This window comes from Urocitellus parryii, chromosome 12 (genome assembly GCF_045843805.1).
Source record: "Urocitellus parryii isolate mUroPar1 chromosome 12, mUroPar1.hap1, whole genome shotgun sequence".
Lineage (NCBI taxonomy): Eukaryota > Metazoa > Chordata > Mammalia > Rodentia > Sciuridae > Urocitellus > Urocitellus parryii.
The window spans coordinates 11,732,169-11,747,271 of NC_135542.1; the positions used below are offsets into that span (position 1 = coordinate 11,732,169).

The following is a 15,103-nucleotide window of genomic DNA, read 5'->3' on the forward strand; positions in this document are numbered from 1 at the left end:
TCGGCCTTTGTTGGCGGCGGGAGCTGCCTCCGCACACGCCGCGGAGGACCAAAGCCGGCTGAGGTGGCGGGGAGTGCGCCGAGCACCGGAGCCCGGGCGCGGGGAGCCAGGCACCGCTCGGACCGTGCCGTGACGCCGAGTGGGAAAGATCTCACGAGAGTTATATAGGCCGAGCGACGGCGCCCCTAAGTGACAGCCGGGCGGGCCACTGGCGCGGCGGCGGGCGGCCAATGGCTGGCGGGGTCGCGGGCTGGGCGGGGCGGGGCGGGGCCGCGGCGGGAGGGCGGGGCGCGGCGGCGGCGGCGGCGGCCACAGCAGCTCTGCCTGCGGCCGCGGCGGGAGCGCCGGCGCCAGCGGCAGGTGAGCGGCTCTGGGCTGCGGAGGCGCGCGGCGGCCTGGCGGCGGGAGCGCAGGGCGGCTGCGCGGAGGGAGCGGGCTGAGGGGCGGCGCCGGCGGCTCGGCTCTGCGGCGCCGCGGTTGCGGGAGATCCACCTGCTGGTAACGGGGCCGCGGGCGCCGCGGCCCGGCCGGGAGCTGGTGCGCCGGGAGGTGCTCTCGCCTCTGGCGCGCGGGGCTGGCCGGGGGCGCTGCCTGGGCCTTGGGGGCGCGGCGCGGGCCGGGACGCCTTCCTCGCATCGCCCTGCATCGCGCGGTGCCGCGCGCCCTCCCGGCGGCCCGCCCAGCGCCCCGTGCGTTCCCGGCGCTCGCCGGGCTCCTCGACTTTGGGGGAAAGTAGAGCAAAGTGTGTGGGCTTCCCGAGGGTGGGGAGGGGAGGGAGGGGCGCCGCGGGGCCGGGGTCCGCTGCCCGCCGGACGCGGAGCCGCCCCGCGAGGCTCCAGGGCGCCGGGGCAGGGGCTGCTCCCGCTGAGGGGACCGGGCGTGCCGCCGGGGTGGCGGATTTGCCCTGAAGTGACGACCTGGTGGTCCGGGGTGAGGGAGCACCTCCCCCCCAGTGCCCCAGGCCTCAGCTCCCGGTCCGGACCGGGCCGAGCGGGACCCCGAGGCTGGGACCAGGTGACATCTGGAAGGCGAGCTCTGGTGGCTGGCCCCAGTGCCGCTCGCAGGACCCTGCTTCCCGGAGCCCTCGCGGGGCTCGCCTTCCGCACCGAGAGCCGCGGGCAGGGACCCTGTGCGTCCCCGAGGCTGCTGTGCCTTTTGCGGTCGGACGAGATCTTGATAAAAGGACGGCACAGCCTTTCGTTGGAAGAGAGAAGTCTAAATTTAGAATCAGATAATAGGTGTGGTTGATTTCTTTTGCTGAATGTTTAAAAAAAAATAGGGTGATTAACAGGTTAGTGTGAGAGAGGTTTCTTTAACCCGCAAGAGTAAATGTGAAAACGCACTGGACGACGAAATTATGTAAGCTGTATTAAAGAAAAAGATCGATCCCTGTATAAAGGGAAAACAACACGATTTTAACATAATTGTGGTGGTAAAGTTATCAAAGCTTACGTCATGATTTTCATTGATTGTGGATATCCGGATTGTGCCTTCTGTTCTTCAGGCACCTCTGTCTGTGGGATGCTGATTAAGGAATATGCCAAACGTTCAGCAAAGTGTTCTCCCAGCCATGGAGCATGCTAAATATTTCAGTGAACGCTTTAAAAGGTTTTGAATCCAGCAGTACAAGACTAACGACGTGAGATTGTTAAGTCTGTTAACCAAACAGATTTTTCATCATGAGGTCAGGAGTTGAAAGTTCCATTCATCTTTGGGAGGCTAGAGAAATGACAAGTAATTTTAGCCACTACGTGTGTGTGTGTGTGTGTGTGTGTGTGATTTAAAGATTCAAATGTGTTAAGTGAGAGTATTCAGGTGTTAGATTAAAATGTTTGCATATGTGGACACTGATAAAAAATGTGGGTCACCTGTGTCTGACAAGCCAGCCTGATACTGCCTGTGGTGATTTAAGAGCTTGTAGCTCATTAGTTTTGCTCTCATCTGGAGATTTCATTCACTTGTGCTGCGCAGTTAAACTTCATTAGTTTAGAAATCCTAATTAAAAATGTATGACTACATTCTTGCTGAGTGAAAGGCTCTCATATTTTTCTTGTGAAATTTCAGGTCTTATTAGTAAAATTCATTATAAGTATCTTCTTCAAACCTGAGTTTGCTAATTTCTTGAATCTAGTATTTAATTTTCCTTATGTTTTTCATGTATTATGGATAGCATAGCTATAGTCGATTTTAATTTTAGAGTTTGCCTTCACACATTTGTACTGAATTTTATGCAGATTTTTTCCCTACTTAATAAAACAGTATTTTGAAATATCCTTATTCGATGATTCTGTTTCTCTGCTTCTCCATTAGTGAGTGTTTACTCTAATGACCTGTATATTTTTTAGATCTCTTACTAGAAAAAAATCCTTTCTGAAGTAAAATATGGTTAAGTGCATAGCAACAGAAAGTTGCAAGCATTTTTGTGTAATGTCATACCAGGATGAGAATTCCAAGTTATATAATTCACTCCATTATCACCTCTATTTTTATAATCAGAACTCATTGTTGGGTACTTATTGATTTCAGACAATTAGATGCTCTATGGAGTTTTAAATTATAGGATTTTTTTTTTTTTGCCACAAAGATTTTGATTCTAAGCTGTTCAGTATTAAGTTATCTTGACTATAGAAAGGTCAACACATTTGGCTTAGCAGTGATAACTTTATGTGATAATGTCTTTGTGCTCAGGTAGTAAGAGGAACCAATGGAGTCGAGTTTAGTATTTTTAGAATGATATATGGAAATAAGAGCTGCTGTCCAAAGCTGGGAAACAGGCATGCTTTGTTGGGAGTTCTGGGGTGGGGAACTAGCCAAAAGCTGCAGGAAGTGAGAAATTTGTTAAAAGTTGTATGTTTAGACTTTGAAAATTACTGTGAATTTTGCAACTTTTACCATAATGAATCCATATTTGTTCTAGAATATAAAACATTTTTGAGATTCACACTTACAGTTGGGTAAAATTAACATTTTGGGAAGATTGTCCAGTTTAACCTGAGATTTCCAGTATCCCTGGCTCTTCTCTTTATACTGCTGTACTACAGGTGGCTGAATTTGAGGGGCAAAGTGTTTGAACTTTGGGATCATACAAATCTAGCTTTTCTCTTTATGTTGATTTCTTTGTGTGTAAAATAGTGTTAATGATGCCCATCTTGTAGGATTTTGTAAAGGTTTAGACCACATAATTGACCCAGCACATAGGAGACATTCAGTGAGTTGTGGTTCTATTTGTCATTATTAGGTGTACCTGTGATCTTTCTTTACTAGTGGAGATTTCTAGTGGTATTCAGTGATGAGAAGTAGCTGAGGTGATAGTTCCTGAATTGCCTGCCATGGTCTTCCACTGAGAGAATTGCCCCTTGGGTTTGTTAGGCATTTTGGGGGTGCATTAACTCACTCCATTAGAGTATCATTTAGTATATTGCCAAGAGGATCTTTGTGGTCCCCTCAAGGCAACCAGGAGTCCATGCACATCTCAGATTGCCTGACACACCCCTGGGGAATGGGACCGTTTATATGTACAGACGACTGAAGGAGTGGCTGTTTGCTTCTATATTTTAATATAGTTAACATTTATTGGGAGCCTATTATGTGCTGGGCACTATACTTAAGTACTTGTAAGGAACTCATTTCTTTTCATTTTCTCAGCAGTTTTGTTAGATTGGTGGTGATCTCCCAAATTTCCTGACTTAAAACAATGTGAAGTGATAGGCCCTGGCTGATAGGGTAGAGGCTGGATTGCTGCGTTTTCTAAATGCTAATTATTCTGAATTTACCCCCTAGGAATTGGGTTAGTCACTGGGAAGACTGAGGTTATTTTGCGATGATGATGAACAGTAATAATAACTGTAGGCTTTTTACTATTTATGACAATATGTGAAAGATAATATGTGAAAGACAAGTGCTTTTCTCATTTTATAGGTGAACCTTGGAGTAAGTAATGTCAGACCTGGATCTAGGACCCAGGTCTTTTGACTCTTCTATATTGTTTGTCAGTTTTCACAAATAAACGTGTGTGTGTGTGTGTGTGTGTGTGTGTGTGTGTGTGTGTGTTTCTAAATATTTCTTGTTACTGTGCCATAGGAAAACTGGGGAGAGTCAAGATTGTTACTCAGGAGCCATTGTATGATCACTAGAGTCTCCTAAGCCCTGTAACTTCTTCATGTAAATAAGTAACCGGAAGTTTCTTTTCACAGATATAACCAAACCAGTGAAGAAGGAATATCATTTGAAACTTTTTCCTTGGAGGGGAAAGACCATAATTCTGGTATATGAAATGTGTAGTTGGGAGGAAGGACAGCTTAGCCCTGCCAAAAATCCATTCAGAGTGGGGTAATCAGTGAAGAAACCTGTGCTTTGCATTATTGAACAAGTTTCTTTCTCTTCTCCCACTGATAGGGAGAAAACAGCCCAAGACCGGAGCACATGAAGACGGCGAAGACAATCCTGAGTAGCAATTGTGAATGGTATTCTTGCTAGACACCTTCTGCCTGAGCATCTGAAATGAACCTCTTGCATTGATTGTTTTGATTGGCCTGGAGCCAGGAGTACTGGATTCAGTTGACTTCAGGCTAAAAAGAAAACAGTCTTGGTTGTCATCACAAACATACGAACCAGTGTGATGGTGAAATGAGATGAGGCTCCGAAATGGAACTGTAGCCACTGCTTTAGCATTTATCACGTCGTTCCTCACTTTATCTTGGTATACTACATGGCAAAATGGGAAAGGTAGGGAAAATGTCTGCGGATATGTGCGTGAAATGTGGGGGCTTTTTGCTTTGTAAACGGTGCGCTGATGCTCAAGTTAAATATCCTAGCAACCTGCATTTGCTTGCTCTCTGCTGGCAGTTTCTTTTGACACAGAAATGCAATGTATTCTTGGACAGAGGAGACAGAATTTCTAATTCCAAAGGGGTTTGTTTTGTTTTCAATGTCTTATAATTGCACTTGGAGAAACAGATACTGATCAGTGGTTTACATTACACATGACAGCCAAGTTGAATAACAAAGACTTTTGTTTGGGTATTTTGTTTTATTTTTTAGCTAATCATCATAAATGTTTAATAAGCTTTCTTGTACTGGCTGTTGTGTAGAACACTTAAAAGGACACAATCAGTGCCTTCGTGAAATTTACATGCCAATTATGCTAATGATTTGGTGCTGTGTAGTTAATGATTTAAACCACAGGCCTGGACGGATTGCTGCTTAGGCAAAAGCGTTTGAGAAGCCGGTGAGGAGACATGCTGATTGGAATATTAAAAGTTTTTTATTTAGACTATTGAACTGTGTTTTAAAGGAAAGTTATCTGTTCACTGCTAGGAATTGTTATATTGAGGAATAATGAATTTCTACCTTTTCTTTTTTGAAGAGAGAATATTTGGAGCAAATTCCTTTCATTTGCTCCTTTCCTCATATTAATCTAAGGCTGTTGATGGCAAGAAAGATGGAGGTGTTGGGATTTATTTTATTAGTCAAGTTATAATATCATCATCACCTGGGCTATTTGAAGATGCTATTGCTGACATCATTGTATTGTCTCTTTCTTGACTCAGTTTTTTTGGTGTATGTTTGTTTCTGTACATAGATCTCTGTGTGTGCATATATACTTCTGTGGATCTATGTATAAGCAAGTATAATATTGTTTTCCCAGTGTTTGTCTTTCTCTTATTTGGGGAATGGACTCTTAGGGGGAAAACAAGAGAAATATTGCTGAAGGAAAGCTCTTTGTGTACAAATACAGACTTTTTAGATTTTAGTTTTTAATTGTACCAAATGAGAAGTATTAATCAGGAAGCATCTTGATTAATCAGATTATTAATCCTTGACATAAACAAAAGAAGTGACTGGCTGTGAAGGGTACCTCTGAATAAGAGAATTGACTGTAACAGTAGTAGGTGGGGTTTTTCTTATCGGGAAACTTATCATCAGTTCAGAGATAGTAATAGATAAGCTCAACCCTTCTCCCTGTGTCTCATGTAGGAGCTCTAAAGTTTTGGAATCTCCAGGCCATTTGTCTTGTTTCTTAGGTAGAGGCATTAGAGGCATTATTATTAGTTTCTTATTAGGCTGTCTTTAGCATCAAAATAATTCAAAGAATGTAAAGGATCTGTCTCTGTAGTATTAGACGCACAGTCTGTTTTCTTTGATCATGGCTCTTTGAACAGCTCTACATCATCTGTGCCTACTCTTCTGCTGTTGTTCTGCTCAGTGTTTTGTCCAGACTTTGAGGGATCAGCACAGGCCTCCTGTTATGGTTGGGTGAAATCCCCTGTGTTGATTTGCTGTCGTTTATGTAACCACTCTTCACTGTTGAGCCCTTGGATTCTTTCTAGATAGACAGCTTGGATTTTCCAGGGCAGGCCTGCTTTTAGATATTCAGTTCTACTATACACAAACCATGTGCTCTCATTTTTATTTTCAAAGTGTGATTTCAATAACCTTTGCCATTGCTGGACTAAGAGTTGTTATTTTTTATCATGGGCTTTTTACATGTACCTCACCTGTGCCTAGCACTGTATTATATGCTGTGAACATGAAAAGAAAAAAGAAATGACATGTCTTTGAACAGGGACTGGCAGGAAAGAGGCATGTAAACAAGTGTACCATCAGACAGAATTAGATAGAGGCAGTCACAGTGCCTGTCTTGTTCTAAACATTTGTGTCTCATTTAATCCTCATAACAACCCTGTAAATATTTTCATGTCTTTTTTGTAGTTGGGAAAACCAAGGCAGAGTGGTTGAGGTACTTAATCAGAGTTATACATTAAGTGGTGGTGAAGTTTGAATTCAGGTAGATGATTTCAGAGCTTAGGCTCTGAGGTATTGGTCTACCACCTAGAAGAGCACAGAGGCTGCTAATTCTTCAGGTGTCTCACAGAGGAGGTAGAGTGTAAATGATGAATGTGAAGGGCATGCCAGGCAGAGGAGGGGTCAGTGGACATACCAGATGCAGGCAGCTGCAGGTACATATATATTAGTAAATATATTTAGTAAATATTTGTGCATACAACTACAAGTTCTGAAGGGGGGTAGACAAGTTATGCTTTGGAGTCATGAGACACTCACTATACCTGGCACATGGGATTCCTAGGCTGTCTTGAATTTAGTTGGTAATCATAGTACAGTTACTGTCCATCTTAATTTGCCACTTAGAAGAATAAGAACTGACCCATGAGATTGGCAGAAGTTGATGAGGATGTCAGGAATCCTGCTAAGGAAGCTGGGAAGGGTACCAGTTTTAGCAGGTTACATAGGATTTCTACTTAAAAATAAGGCAGAATTCTAATTTCGTGGGATGGCTAGTTTGGGAGGGTTATAGGTAGGCGTTGTGAGGGTAGGACAAGAATAATTACATGTCTCACTTGCTGGTGGTGGTAGGGATCCTAATGCACCTAATGTGCTTTGGTTGACCACAATCGAGAAACCAGGCAAAACCAATTAAGTAGTCATAGATCCCTGGACCAGGACTGGTATTATATCTGGTATACCTGACCAGTGCTTGGTGGTTAATGCACGTTTAGTAAATATTTGGTAAATGATTCATTCAGCAAAAATGTATTTAAGAAAAATCTCAACAGCTTTATTGAGACATAATTTACATATTATACATTATACTCATTTAAAGTGCAAAGTTCAGTGTTTTTTGGTATGCTAACAGATGTCTACATCCATGACCACAGTCAATTTTAGAGCATTTTCATCACCTCAAAAAAGAAATCCTGTCCCCTGTATCTGTCACTACCCTGGTTCTCATCATCTTGTCTGCCTACCCTAGGCAACCACTAATCCTTCCATCTATGTAGATTTCCCTCTTCTGGACTTTGGTATAAATGAAATTGTATAGTGTGACTGGCTGCTTTCATGTGGCATAATGTTTTCAAGATTCACCCATCTTATGGCATGTATCAGCATCTCATTTCTTATGGATGAGCAGTGTTACCTTATGTGGATACACATGGGTCTGTATGCCCATATGTGTCTGTATATATACTATCTATTTAGCTTTTTATCACCAAGACCCAATAAGAAAATAAACTTGGAAGAGGAAAAGATTTACTTTGGCTCATAGTTTCAGAGGTTCAGTCTGTGGTCACTTGGGCCTATGGAGGTGTTACTATACATTATGGCAGGGGAGTGTGTGGCAGAGGTGGCCTGTTAACATTATGGTGGCCAGGAAGCAAAGGTTGTTGGGGTGGGGGAGTGTCCCAAAAGTTCATTTAAGGGCTGTGGTCTAATTGCCTTCACTAGACCCTACCTACTAAAGATTCCACCACCTCCCAGTTTGCTTTTTCTCCATCTTTATCTCTTTAGACCTTCAATATGTTGGATGATTTCTACCCATATTGGTGAGAGAGATCATCTTTTCTCAGCTTACCAATTCAAATATTAATCTCTTTTAGAAACACCCTCATAGACATATCCAGAAATGTCTTGCCAGCTATCTGGGCATCCCTTAGCCCAGTCAAGTTGACACATAAAATTGACCATCACATGGTCCTTTAGTGAATTTTTTTTAACTTCTGTTATTGTACTTTGCAACTATAGAATTTCTATTTGGTTCTTTATTAAAATTTGTCTCTTTATTGGTATTCTGTATTCAATCCAATGTTGCCATGCCTTCCTTAACTTCTTTTTTATTTTTTTTAGTTGTAGTTGGACACAATACCTTTATTCCATTTGTTTATTTTTATGTGGTGCTGAGGATCGAACCCAGGGCCCCGTGCATGCTAGGCGAGCGCTCTACCGTTGAGCCACAATCCCAGCCCTTCCTTAACTTCTTTAAGCTTTCCTTGAGTTCTGGAACATACTCTGAAGTCTGCCATCTAGTTGTACTCATAGGTGGTTTCTGTTGCCTCCTTTTATCTGATGAATGAGTTATACTTTGCTGTTTCTTTGCACATCCTGTTTTATTGGCTAATGAATATTTTAGAAAAATACATTTTAGCAACTCTGGATACTGGAATTCTTCTACCCTTGGGCCTTGTTATTTGCTGACTTGTTTAGTGACTGTTGCATTATTTCATAGAAGTCTGCACCCTCTAGGGGGCATTCACAATGCTGTACAACCACTACCTTTGTCTAGTTCCTGCATGTTTTGGGCAATTGATTACTTTATGATGCTATAATGTGCTCCAGGTTTGTCTGGTAATTTCTCTATTCCAGCCTGGATGCAATCATTTCTCCAAGCAGCCTCTACTCCCTTTGTCCCATCCTACTGTGCTATCACCACCTCCAGTCCCTCTCTATGGACAACAAGGAAACGTATGTATGTATACACAAGTCTCTGTTCCTGTCCATCTGTATTTTTTTTTTAAAAGCCTAAGCACATGTTCTTAGCAGTTCAGTTTTTAAGGTAATACTATACTGTTTGCACTAGCCTCGTCTTTTTCCTGTCACACCAGTCTCTTGACATCACAAAACACCATCTTCCTATCCCAATATCATTACTAATGCCCAATACATACATAAAGTGGTTTCAGAATTGCTAACCATAACCCAAGTGAAAAGTAAATTTACCAGGGTACTGTTTTTGTACATAGTTATTTTTATATTTTGTCTTGTAAAACATAGTTGACTGCTGTTTTCTAAAGTTACTTGGCCTACTTTTTATCTTAGTCACTTCCTCTTCTCTGTGCTTATGTTATTCATTTATAATGCATGCACTTAAGCCCATTTATTACTCTTTGTATTATTTTGGGTTTCCCTAATACCTTGTTTTATTGAATTTATTTACATTTTGAATATGTAAAACATCATCTTCATTGAGTCAGAACTTGTGTGTGGGGGGAGCATACTGAGAGGTATTCCATTTCCATTCTTCCCTTTACCAAGTTTCTGTCTTTCCCTTTCAATATTACAGTGTACTGGTTTATCCTTCCTGGATTTCTTGTTGCACAAATTGAGCAGATACCTTTGCATTTCCTCATGTTGTCTTCCTTCTCATTTGAACAGTGGCATGTGGTAGGTGCTTTTATCCATTGCAGTTTTCACTTAGTATTATATCCTAGAAATCACTCCATATTCATTCATCAATACCTTTTTTTTTAACAGTTGCATAATACTCCATGGTGTAGATGCATTGTAATTTATTCAACCACTCATCTGTTCAGGGCCACTTTGGTTTTTATTCATATTCCTTACATGTGCTTTAGTGCTTATTTATTTATAATGCTTATTCTAAGCATTGTGCTAGGCCTTGAATAATGGAAATCTAGTTTACTTTTTTTTTTAATCTTTTAATGGTCACCTTAATTTCCATGGGAAATCAAGAATTTAATTTTGGAAAAAAACTGTAGTTGCCCTTTATGTTGTAAACATGAAAGTCTGGGGATAGAGTTGATTTGATTAACATTTAGACTTAAATTTATTCAGGAAAAGTAAGAGTCATATCTTTTTTGCTAAAGTACATTTTGCTTGCCTGTGAAAGTTAATTTTCAGTTTTTGAAACCAAAGGATAAAAAGTTAGGTCAATTTTTAAAAAGCTCTATTCTTTACTTTCCCAACAGGAAGCTAGAAAGTGGCAGCAAATTATAGTCAGTGTTCATTACTTTTAAAGTTTATTTTTCCAGATTAAAAATAGTGAATGGGGGGCGGGGGTATGGCTTGTGGTAGAGTGCTTGCCTACAGTGTGTGAGGCACTGGGTTTGGTCTACAGCACCACGTAAAAACTAATAAATAAAATAAAGGTATTGTGTCCTTCTACAACCAGAAAAGATTTAAAAAGGTAGTAAATGGTCACATGCCAGGTTTTTTTTCCCCCTCTGCAGTTGCGATGGTACCTTAGAACTTTCTAGCCCAGAGGGTGGGAAGTAGGCATGCAAATCCATTTTCTTTTCAACACATATAGACATTTAGTGTCTTCAGGACAGTTTCAGTAAATGTTTTAGTTGCATTAAAGAAAAGTGCACAAACCCAAGTGTGCATCTCCTTATAACGAGCTGCGGTGGGCACTTTGGTACACAGTTCTTTGGACATTTTCCCTAGAAGTCTCTGAGGCAGCAACTTCTTTTTTTAGAAAAGGGTCTTTCTCATGGGGCTTCTATGCAGAAACCAATATTAGGCTTTATTTCTTCATTGCAGTTTGTAGTTAGCCTTCCTGCCTGCCTGCCTTCTCTCCAACATTCATAAAATGCTGTGTGCCTTGCCCTGAGTGGGGGGAAGGCCAAGAAGACAAAGACAGAAAACCCACCCTGTGAAGGAGGCCACTGTGCAAGAGCAGACAGGTGACATGAATATTCAGTGCTGTTGATGTCGTTCCAAGGCAGGGGCAGAGGGCTGTCTCTTAGGTAAAGACTGTTCTGATGAGGGGTTCTGTAAAGGTTTCTCATGAGAAGTGACATTTGAGTTGTTCTAAAGGCGATTAGGAATTAGAGGGAGAAAGGAATCTCTTGCTTAGGAGTTCGCCTGGGAATACCTTGTAATAATAGAGAAGGTAGATGTTGGGTTGAACCAAAGTTTATGAAGGTGACAGCATATTGAAAAGTGGAAGAGTTTTGCCTGGTGAACTGGAGGTGTGTGACCTGATGGACCACAGAGTTTTGGCCTGGTGGTCCAGAGGCCAAAGTTCACAAAAACAGCGGGGAAGACCAGGCGAGTTAGGAGGGAACAGGGACTGGAAGCTTCTAATTCAGAGAGGATAGGAACTGGAAACTTCTCTCAGTTCCAGGAACTGTTTATTAATTGGTTGCAATAAAGGCAACGAGACCTTAAGGGCTCTGGACGAGTTTGTGGTGGAGAGTGTCTCATCATCTTATTTTTTTTAAAATATATTTTTAGTTGTAGTTGGACACAATATCTCTATTGTACTTTTAAATTTTTATGTGGTGCTGAGGATTGAACCCAGGGCTTCACACGTGCTAGGTGAGCGCTCTACCGCTGAGCTATAACCCCAGCCCCTCATCATCTTATTTATCTTAAATTTTTACTTCCTGTAAAAAAAAATTCCCTCTTTAGACTGGGTACATTATTTTTTTTTTGATTGATAACAATACACCACTTATACATGTACATGCACATGTCTTTTCTCTTTTATAGTTTAATTAAAGGTAAAATGTATTCTTTTGAACTTCAATCCTTTAGTCAGTAGACAAAACAAGTACAAATACTGCAAAACTTGTTACCATACTTATATTTTAACTCTTTCGAAACCGTTAGTACCATGAACTTCATTCCTCATTTATGATTTTTTCTATGATTATGGTAATAATTACTTAATACCTTTTTGGGAATTTTGAAAATCATAACAAGCTGGGAAAAAAGGGCTGGGTGGTCTTCTGAGAACTATGCCAGTCAGGATCAGGATGGTTGGGAGGACTGAGTGGGGAGGGGGACCTGGTTGCTTCTCATCTGAGTCTCTTGTCTGGCTGGGTCCTGTATAGTTTGGTTCTTAAATGTCCTTCAGGGCCTGTGTGGTAAAAGCTTAGTCCCCAGCTGGCATTGTTGGGAGGTGGTGGAACCTTCAAGTGGTGAGATGGACTAGGAGGTCTTTGGGTCGTCGGGGGTGAGCTGCAGAGGGAACTGTGGGACCCTGGCCCTTCTTTCTTGCCTGCATGAGGTGGGCAGATTTGCTGTACCACCTGCTCCTGCCATAATATGGCAGCCATTCATGGATCAAAACCTAAAACTGCACCAAAGTAAACCCTTCTTCTGTGTAAGCTGATTATTTCTGGTACTTGTAATGGACCTCTGACTAACACATTCTTTGTTCACAATTGAACATGTGTGTTACAAGGCCTTAGAGTTCTTGTTAGACAGATTTGTTGCTTCCATGTGGTGTTTTCCCTTCAGGAATTAGGATTCCTTACTGTCCTAGGCCTTCCTTTGCCATGGTAGAGTGTTGCAAGCTCAAGCATTCCTTGTTAGAGTCTTCTGACTCGAACTTCACCTAGAATTTTCTTGGTCTGAGATAAGGGAGCTGGTCTGGAAGCTTGATCATTTTAGGACAGATAATTGAATGTTCTTTTTTTTTTTTTTTTAAAAGAGAGAGTGAGAGAGGAAAGAGTGAGAGAGAATTTTTAATATTTATTTTTTAGTTCTCGGCGGACACAACATCTTTGTTTGTATGTGGTGCTGAGGATCGAACCCGGGCCGCACGCATGCCAGGCGAGCGCGCTACCGCTTGAGCCACATCCCCAGCCCCTCTTTTTTTTTTTTTTTTTTTAACTTAGATTCTCCCCCTATTTTTGTTAGGCTTCTTACTTCATCCCAAACCGAGGGCTTGCTCAAAATTTCCCTTTCCCTCCCATTTTTTGGTATATGCAGACGGATACAAGTTTCTCTCTGTGTTTTAAGCACATATGCTTATTGGAGAATAGAAATACTCAAGTATATTGATGTATTCTTATTCAGATTAACAACAAAGCCCCATAGTCTCTGCCTTTTATTTGTATTTCAAAGTTTTTTGATATTTAAATGTTTTGGCACCGTTTACAAAATGAATTTGTCCTAGAAACAAAGTTGTTTTCTTTTTGTGTCCACACTGTCACCCTGCGGCTGTGAGGGTCCTCTTAGCTGCCTTCTTGGTGTGTTTAACATTCACTCACGCTCTCCAAAGCATCTGTGCTTTCTTGTATTGTACTGTTTCTGTGCTTCAGACCCATCCTTCTATTTTCCTACCAGGAAATGTGGGATTAGTCACCCCTTAAGAGTCCTAGTTTCTGCCTGTAAGAATTATATTAGAGACCCAAGCTGGGTGCTCTTGAGACTTAGATGGAAACAGTGTTGCTGTAGAAAATGTCATTGGTTGGCTGTTAGCTGAACCATCATGTTGCGTTGGGGATGAGGTTTCATTGATCTGTAGGACTTAGCTCTGTGTGATGGAGCCCAGCTCATTCAAGGAGTTAATTCCAGTAGGACTGGAACTCTGGAGGCAAGCTAGCAGCTGGAACTTGTTACTGAGAGGAGAAAGCTGTGTGGGATTGGAAAGGCGTCTGCCAGCTGGTTCATCTCACATGGCAGCAGCCAGCCAGCCAGCCGGTACTCACCTTGTTCATCCTGGCAAGCTCCTGTGTGGAGAGCCGCTATCTCCAAGCACCCCTCATCTTTTCTTCCCCTGACATTTTGTGTGAGTTACGGAGAAAGGAAGTAAATGTTCCTGAACTGGGGCAGTCCTAGACTGGACACCCCGTGTGTGCTGCTGGTCGGCCCTTCTGTGTGTGCTTTCAGTGAGTCAGCCAAGTTAAGCTTAAGAACATGACCTTCAGGGTTTGTGGAATAAAGAGTCCCCCTCATAGTTGGCATTTATCTCCCAAATCTTTTATCTGTTTCATTTCCCTCCCTTTTACTTTTAGTAAAGTTGTGCTTGTTTGCAAACAATTTTGCAGAGAAATGTAGGACCCACCTGATGCTGCCGCCGCCTTTTCAGGGAAATGAACCTGCAGTTTCAAAACTGAAGCTAAGCACCCTGCTGGGTAGGAATGATGGGGGATATCATTTGATGACCACCTTTCTGTCCTGGTCACCTTCAGTCCTCTTAGCAGCTCTGGGGCGTAGGCATTAGTCTCCCAATTGCTGTGAAGACGGTCAGGCAGTTGGCCTACCACTGAAGCACTTGACCTGGTGCTTGGAGAGTGCTAGAAACCTGGTCTGAACCAGGCGCTGTTCACTCCATGGCTCATTCTTCCGCATCAGCTCACAGAGGCTGGCATGAACCCCAGTACAGCAGAGCTGGGCTTCCAAATGTGTCTCCTTAGAGAAGCTTCTGGAAACCTCCCATTGTCTGCCACCTAATGGGATTTCTTTCAATGCTTTGGTCAAAACTACTTTATTCATATTTAGTCATAGCACGCTCCTCCCCCCAGCCAGTTTTTATAAAGAAAAAGTAATCAATTTATGTTGCTGTTTATTAAAGGCTACTCAAGTTGTGTGAAATATCAGTGTTCCCTTTAAATTGAAGAGTTTATGTTGTTAGTTGCTGGTATTTTTGGAAAAGTTATGTTAACTTGAGTGATGAAGGGGGATTTTTGTTTCATTACTAAACACAACCATTAAACTGTCTTTAGCAAAATATATGCCAAATTTTAGGAGGAATGTAACCTTTTTTCCCTTCCAGTGATACACAGGAAACTGGGTTTTAGGGTTTTTTTTTTTTTTGGTGGGGGGACTACCC

At 42.2% G+C, this 15,103-nt stretch overlaps 1 protein-coding gene across 4 annotated transcripts in view; it reads left to right on the forward strand.

The window, feature by feature from the left end:
• The first annotated feature begins 333 nt into the window (after positions 1-333).
• Positions 334-15,103, forward strand: part of Mgat4a (alpha-1,3-mannosyl-glycoprotein 4-beta-N-acetylglucosaminyltransferase A) — an 89,598-nt gene continuing 74,828 nt past the window's right edge. The window contains exons 1-3 of one of the 4 annotated variants that reach the window (XM_077791718.1): positions 690-742; positions 4,194-4,264; positions 4,396-4,725. In XM_077791718.1, coding sequence (XP_077647844.1) covers positions 4,632-4,725 — 94 coding nt within the window. In that variant the 5' untranslated portion in view covers positions 690-742; positions 4,194-4,264; positions 4,396-4,631. Of the gene's footprint in view, positions 361-668; positions 743-4,193; positions 4,265-4,395; positions 4,726-15,103 lie in introns of those variants that run through there. The other 3 variants (XM_077791721.1, XM_077791719.1, XM_077791720.1) reach the window with 3 other exon arrangements.